Below are 7,948 nucleotides of genomic sequence, written 5' to 3'. Positions count from 1 at the left end.
AAATATATATATATATACAGAGATCTTACGTACGATTTATGTGATAAGAAATCGTTATATTTTCTAAATGGTTACAGAAACAAACACGAAACAACTGAGAAGAACATCGAAACTTTTAAAGTTCGATATTAAAATTCTTCCCATGTACGCCTCAACGCATCGACAGTGGCCATGATCTGTGAAATTCACTCTCCAATCTCTCCAAAGGAATGTGACATCGGTGGTGGTCATGCCTGATCTTTAAAATATGCAAAGAGGCATAAATCGCATGGATCCAAGAGTCAAGGAGTCCTCGTCTTATTGTACCTTTCTAACTTAAGACGCCATTTTGCTTTCATAGTGACCGGAGCGCCTTTCGCGGCTGATACGTTAATTCAATGTCGCCAGCGATAACTTAATGAGTATTTTGGTTGTTTGGAAGTTGTTCTATGTTTGAATTAAAAACCATTTCAAAAGAAACAATGATTTTATTTCGCCCAGATAATTTATAATACCTCTGTATAACCTATATTGTCATGCCATTATTATTGGTGATAGGGATTTAAAGGGTACAAATTTGGGGAGGCCTCTATTTGCACGATATTTACTCCAAGCAGGGCTTGAGGTGGGGCGGGATGGCATCCCGGTTCTTTTCTAAATGGCTTAAAAGCATCCCGTTACTTCTTTGGCAGTAAATGCAATGTACAAAACTTTAAAAGAGGAAAACCATCCCGGTTCTATTTTCATTCCACCTCAAGCACTGACTCCAAGTGATATGAAAATTCGTGAACTGGTTGAGTCGTTACAAGGAAGAAAGTCACGCAGTCTGACTGTACTAATAAAGCGAGGAAAGCGGAAAAAAGGAATACTAAATTTGGATGTGAGATACTTAAGACAGGCCTGCCGTATCTCGGATGGTTATTCACCAGCTTCCCACCTCGGCGTACCGAGTTGGATCCCAATTCAACTCGTGGGATTTGCGGCGGACAAAGTTGCACTGGAGCAGGTTTTATTATAGCACTTCGGTTTCCCCTGCCAGTCTTCATTCCACCGACTGCTCCACATTCGTCATCATCTATCATCAGGGGCTGGAGCAATAGAACCACTACTGGCCGACGTACCGAGTGGACAGCCTCACCCCACGCAATGAATTAAAGAAAAGTACTACAGATTAAAAAGTTTAAAAGATTAAAAAATGTAGGAAGAGATGTAGATAAAATGGCGACGGAAGGCGACCAGGCGTTACAATCCCCTAGAAGGAAGGGTAGGAGAGTGAAAAAATGGAAAGGGAATTTTAAGCTGGGCAACAGGTATGAAGAGGGGAGTTCATGAAACTATGAAGAATGGTCCTATAGCTATGAAATCTGAAAACTTCTGTGCTAAACGTACGAAAGTTACTGTCTTCTGAGATGTGACACTTTGTTGTATGGTACACAGTATGTATGGTCCTCACAACTTCAGAGTATCAAAGTGCAGGATCCAGCATTTGAGAATATTAAAATTTAATGAGCTAGGGACAATAAAATCTGGATAAACGCAACAAGTACTGTACAGGATGATGGATTAAATGTTCAATTTTAAGTACATTTATTAAGAAGAAAAATATGTGAATCACGTAGCCTGAGGAAGAGGTCGAAGTGTTTAACTGAAGGGGATAAGGACAACCGCCGCTCTATATCTTAAACAGCATTAACTGCTCAAATATCGGACCCAGAATCCTCAGAACACGAAGCAGCCACATAAAATAAGAAAATATTAAAATGAAGTATGATTCACCTTGAAGAAAGCAGTCTTTTGGGTTTTGGCACCGTGTATATGTGGCGTTAACCGACGTTCCTCCGAACGTTAACACCACATATACACGGTGCCAAATCCCAAAAGACTGCTTTCTTCATAGTCACCGCCGTGAAAGCCTCAAATCTTACATGATTCACCTTCTTTGTATACACTCGGCAACATATTAAGACCTTTCGTGAGTCCCTTCAAGACAAGGCAATTGTTATATCAAGGGTCCTTCCTCTTCCCTCACCTCAATTTACTGACGAGTTTATGAATGCCTGTAACTAATGAAAGTGTTTAAAAATGTTCTGTCTTCTACATTCATGTTAACACTTTTGTATGACGACATTTGGTCATGAAGACATGGGATATGTTACAGATATGAGTACAAAGTAATTTTCTTTCTCCAAGAATATAATTGTTTTAAAATTCGAATATGATATTAATGAATGTAAAAAACATAATTTCTGCTTCATAATTAAGAGATACCCGTTTCGAATACAAATCAAGAAACGAATTATCAAAATGTCTTAATGATTTTACCCAGTCCTTCTATTGTCTGGCTCACACTCTATGAGAAATCGCAATAATTTCTATTTACATTTTTTCCAAATTTATTACTCATAGTTATCTTCAAATTATTTCTACACTATATATTTCAAAGTTCTTAGTTAATGGGACATCATTAAAATATTCAATATATACACAATGCTGCGTAAACCATTTCCATTCCCCAATTGTTATTATAGTTGTAATTTATTTTGACCGGATTATCACCCGATAACAATTTGCTCTTTAACGAGAAATCTGTCATTCTGATTTATTTACACACGCCTTTCCTCTTCAGTGCCTTATGTCTCGCACGGACATCCTGACGGAAGAGCACAACCGTAGCTTTTCCTTGTGTGACGTTCCTGTCTTTACTCTCACACACATTTCTTTACCATTTACCATTAGAATAAAACTCGCCGACAACCTTAAGTGCAGCACCAGTTATTCTTTCATTACAAGGGTTCGTATCCCAGAAGGGTCCAGGACATCCAAGTAATTCAAAACAAGGATTTCGAACGTTACTAGATCCTGGGGAACAACAGGAAATGATGGCCCAAACACACCGTGAAGGATCTGCTACTGGCGGAAGAAGCTTTTTGGTAGAGTCGGCTGAAATATTGTTCGTTTCGTTCCCAAAAAGAACATGTCCTCCTCCAGGTTCGCCCTGCTGAACGTCACTGTCTTTAACAAATTTAACAGAGAAGCCTCCTCGATTCGTGAGTTCTTTCGTTCCTTGATGCGGGCACCGTGAACATTTCGGCTGAATGTGTTTGAATGAATAATCTTCTAAGTTCTGGTCTTGATTAACAACAACAGAGTTTTCACGAGTCATAGTGTGGTTCTGATGGTCGACAAAAGGGGTTTTCAGAGTCATATAATGGTTTTGACTGTCGACAACCGGATTTTCACGAGTCATATAATGGTTCTGATTGTAGACAACAGGGTTTTCACGGGTCATCATGTGGTTTTGACTGCCGACAAATGGGGTTTTACGAGACATATCATGGTTTTGATTGTCGACAAGAAACCTGTCCCATGTGGCGACTGTGTTCTGTCCTGAGGAAATAGTATATGTCGACCATATCAGCTGGGGAACTGAAGTGCGCTGAAGATTCAGAGGTTGCCTGAAGAATGGGTTGATGTAATAGCCAGTATTGATGTTCAGCGATGTGGCCAAGTGATACAGCCATATCATCATCAAGATGATGAGTCGACATGTTGTGGTGGACAGCATCGTGAAGATTACTGAAAAATAAGGAAATATATAGTGAACACAAAGAAACAAATACAAGGGGGTGTAACAATACGGCTGAATTCGACTGTTTCAGGATATGATCTAGTGGTCATCTGTACTGAAAATGATAATAAAACTTCGCGTTACATTAAAGGCAAAATTTTGATCAAATGAGCAAATATCAGCTTCATATAATGACATAGGGAGAGAAAAGGGCTGGGGGGAATTACAAAATGAGCCCCAGGGTTTGTACCCCTTATCAAATATTATTAGATTGATGAAGTGAAACAGAATGAGAACATGACATGCAGCAACTCTGAATGCGATAAGAAGAGCGTGAGAGATTCTATGATGAGAAAACTGGGTGTTTTAAGAGCGAAGACGCGAGGATAATATTGAAAAGAATCTTAAAATCTGGAGTAAATGCAAAGCCTAGATTCAATCAAGGTGACGTCCTGTAGCGGAATGTCGTAAACATGGTCAAATAGAAACTTATAATTCATAATAGCCGGCGAACGACAATTTGTCAACAAAGGCCCTGCCCCACAGAGCGAGCAATTTATTATGTTATATATATTTTACCCTGGGCGGAAAATTCCTATGTGTAACTCCAGACAATTTCATTCGTGTAGTCAGCACGTGACATCCTCTGAAGCGGGAGAGTAGAGAAGTATGGTAAAACCTAGTTTTTTTTTTCATAGTTCATTGGATATAGCGACGGGTTACAGGCTGGAGAGCCGGGGTTCGATTCCCGGCAGAAGTAAGTTATTTTATTTTCTCCACAGCGTCAAAATTTGCTCTGGGGCCCACCAAGCCTTCTGTCCAATAGGCATCAGATGCTCTTTACCCGGGAGTAAAGCGGCCAGGGCGTGAAGCTGACCACTCACCTCCATCTAATGTCGAGATCAAGAATGATGGAGCTATATCTCCACTCCCCCATACGTCTTCATGGCTTCATGCTTAACTACCTAAGCACAGGAGATTTTTTTTTATATTTTTAAGCATCTTACACTTTAAACTATTTTATTCACACTCTCACGGAATCGACACATTTATCTTTGTGTAACTTCATTCTAAAGACAAATTCTTATTTCGGATCGCCTCTTAACACAGTCTGTGTTTTTATAGATCAGTGTCGCAGGAAGCAGAGCGCGCCACTCGGGGCGAATTACTCATCTGTTTTTGTCGTGCTCAAGCAGTATGCATGACAAATAGGTTGCGAGAATGTTCATATACATCAAGAACTGTTGGATTCAACAGCCAGTCGTCTGTGACACGAGCAACAGAAGAACAAGTTGGTACCAAAAAGCAATATGGCTCCCGGGAACTTGTAGTTATAAATCACAGACTCTGTACTCTGAGAAATATTTTAAGTGAGTTAGGATTCTTGCTTCACCGTGTTCCAGATGTATTTTCCTTTTTTAATTCAATACTTCTTTTGACAGTTTTTCTATAAAGATAATTATTAGCGTGTCATTCAAGTGGACAGAAAATTGCTGTAAAATATTCGTAATTAAATTTAAGGCGGAATATACAGTATTTATGATATGCAAGACATAATTTTTAGTTTCGTCTGAAGTACTATTAAGGACGCAGAAGCTTCACATGCACAGTGAGCACTGACCACCATGAACTATGATTGAAAGCACTTTCGTCCCAGCCCCTTTAGATTCAACGGAAGAGATGTTAGCACGAATCGGACCTGTGGTTTACTGGGCCCCATAGTCGGTCTGGACGCGATGACAATGGCTCTAACCCTCCCGGACCCCGGTCATGAAGCCAGCAGGCAGTCACTTACTCTACTTAACATGAGTAATGTTTCAAAACTCCATCATTCATCAAAGTGCGTCACAGCTGCAAATTTCTTTTCCGTTTCTGAATCCCGTTAAATTCGTTCTTTCGATTAACATATTGTCGCGTATTGGGCGTATAACGCGACAAATAACTTCACGAGGTACTTGATGTAGCGAATTTTATTTCACATTCGCACTTACAATCACCCAAATTACAGATTTACGATTACTGCTATCTGCAGTATCACAAATAGTACACTCCAAATGCCAGAATACAACTGACTAGTTGCTGGCTAACTCGGAACTAACACGGAGGTAGCTCCAGGACTGACTCGTAGANCAGTATTTATGATATGCAAGACATAATTTTTAGTTTCGTCTGAAGTACTATTAAGGACGCAGAAGCTTCACATGCACAGTGAGCACTGACCACCATGAACTATGATTGAAAGCACTTTCGTCCCAGCCCCTTTAGATTCAACGGAAGAGATGTTAGCACGAATCGGACCTGTGGTTTACTGGGCCCCATAGTCGGTCTGGACGCGATGACAATGGCTCTAACCCTCCCGGACCCCGGTCATGAAGCCAGCAGGCAGTCACTTACTCTACTTAACATGAGTAATGTTTCAAAACTCCATCATTCATCAAAGTGCGTCACAGCTGCAAATTTCTTATCCGTTTCTGAATCCCGTTAAATTCGTTCTTTCGATTAACATATTAACTTTTTATATGTTTAGTTTGGTCCTTAATTTTAGTCTAGTTTAAAATTGGTATATATTTATTGCCCTCACCTACGGTATAATAGTGTGACGGAATTATCCATTACTAGGCAACGGCTAGGTAAACAAGGCCTAAAATCGGGTATAGAAAGGAGAGGAAGCGGAAGATCATTTGCTAGGCAACCAATATCAACAAGGAAATTCCCATGACAACGGGAAGACAATTAACCTTTGAGATGGCGATCTGAATTCTGTCCGCCTGGAAGTCGGTTCAGTCCAGAAGATTTCAGTCGCGAGAAATTCTTCATATGGCATTCAGTAAGAGTTCAGTATCTGAGCAGTAATTCGTGGTTCGTCATTCGAAGAGAAACCACTCGTAGTCCAGTGGGGAATGAAGCGAGTCCTGGACAGTCGTTCATTGTGAGTTGTTATAATATCTGATTGCAGTTGTAAAGAAGTTCCAACAAATCCAATCGTTGAATCCAGAACCCATTATTATTAATCACCAAACCCCTCATACGTCAAAATACTTTCTGTTTGCAAGAACTCAGATAAAGGAACTGATAATTATTATTATTATCAATAATCTTAATACATATTACGCGTGTGTGTATGTACGTACGAGTATATTGGTCTTGTTTTATTTTCTCTCCTGTTAACGTTAACTTTAATTTTTCTTGGAAATTTTATCAATATTACCATTATATAGACTCACAAATTTGTATTTTGTGTATTTCTATGTATTCGTGCTAACCTTCTAATTGGCCTCTGTGCTATTAAGTTTGCACGCAAATAAACACGAATTGAATTGAATTATTATTATTAAATAAACTGAATTATTATTATTCTCTTTGAATATCTGTACTTTTCATTTCTCAATTGTCAATAGCAACTTAGATTTGTGATAATGATATTATTATTATTATTATTATTATTTTGTTTGTTTGTTTAATTATATGCATTCATTTGTTTTCCTCTAATATTTACCTTTAATTATTCCTTAGCTTTATGTTGTGTTTCTCCAGTATGTAACTTCTTTTATCTACACTGTGCTGTGTCTGCAATTGGCCTGGCGGCTGTTTGCTCAGCACATAAATAATAAAGAATTGAATTATTATTGCCTTGGCTAAATTCTGTCCTTTTGTTTTAGAAATTGTTGGTCTTCAAAATTCCTGCTCGGTATATAAGAGACTTTGCTTTGTTCAATGTTTGCTCCTCTCAAGTGAAACTGTCCTTCTGCTAGATCTGCATCAACTGCTAATGTTGTTTGCAGAACACTGACTTATATAGAACCAAGAAAGTTATCCTTAATCACATTTTTACATGATCTTTGCATGATATTAAAACACTTTTTTCATGGAATTATTATTATTATTATTATGTAAACTGTCTTATTTCTTTCTTCTTATCCGTACTAATTTATAATTCTCCACTGGGCTGTTAAGTTTGCATGTAAATAAATTTGAATTGAATATAATTATTATAGTGATGAACACTTTCTTCATCGAATCGAAATATCTTGGACTTTTTAAAATAACCTGCAATACAGAATGTCCTCTTATTCCCTTTTATCACTTCAATTGGTCAAGTATTGTGTCCCTTTTGTCATCACAACTAATGAAATGTTCTGAAGCCGTCCTGAAGATGTCCACACGAATAAGCTAACAGCCTATGGCGCAGTAAGCCCACTAGTAGAGCTGTCAGTTTATTGCTACTGCCTCTGCCTCTGCAGAGGGACACGCCGCTGGTTTTGTTCACTGCAGGTTTCCGGCGTCCGGATGTTGGGAAATACAAGAGACTGCCGCCATTACGGACTGGTCTGTAGTGAGATGGCTGCAAGGCGTGTAACGGAGTAAACTGCGACCATTTCGTGCTCAATATAATCACAAAAC

The 7,948-nt window shown here is 38.9% G+C and overlaps 2 protein-coding genes across 6 annotated transcripts in view; one reads left to right on the top strand and one right to left on the bottom strand.

The window, feature by feature from the left end:
* LOC111875422 overlaps positions 1-7,948 on the top strand; it is a 202,396-nt gene that overhangs the window by 104,192 nt on the left and 90,256 nt on the right. The gene's annotated exons all lie outside the window — the stretch shown is intronic.
* Positions 1,870-7,948, bottom strand: part of LOC111875421 — an 85,820-nt gene continuing 79,741 nt past the window's right edge. For all 4 annotated transcript variants that reach the window (XM_023871665.2, XM_023871662.2, XM_023871664.2 and 1 more), the window contains one exon: positions 1,870-3,555. In XM_023871665.2, coding sequence (XP_023727433.2) covers positions 2,699-3,555 — 857 coding nt within the window. In that variant the 3' untranslated portion in view covers positions 1,870-2,698. The remainder of the gene's footprint in view (positions 3,556-7,948) is intronic.

The sequence above is a fragment of the Cryptotermes secundus genome, unplaced genomic scaffold (assembly GCF_002891405.2).
Source record: "Cryptotermes secundus unplaced genomic scaffold, Csec_1.0 scaffold115, whole genome shotgun sequence".
Lineage (NCBI taxonomy): Eukaryota > Metazoa > Arthropoda > Insecta > Blattodea > Kalotermitidae > Cryptotermes > Cryptotermes secundus.
Note: the sequence above shows the minus strand (reverse complement) of the source record. Positions and strands in the feature narration are given on the sequence as shown.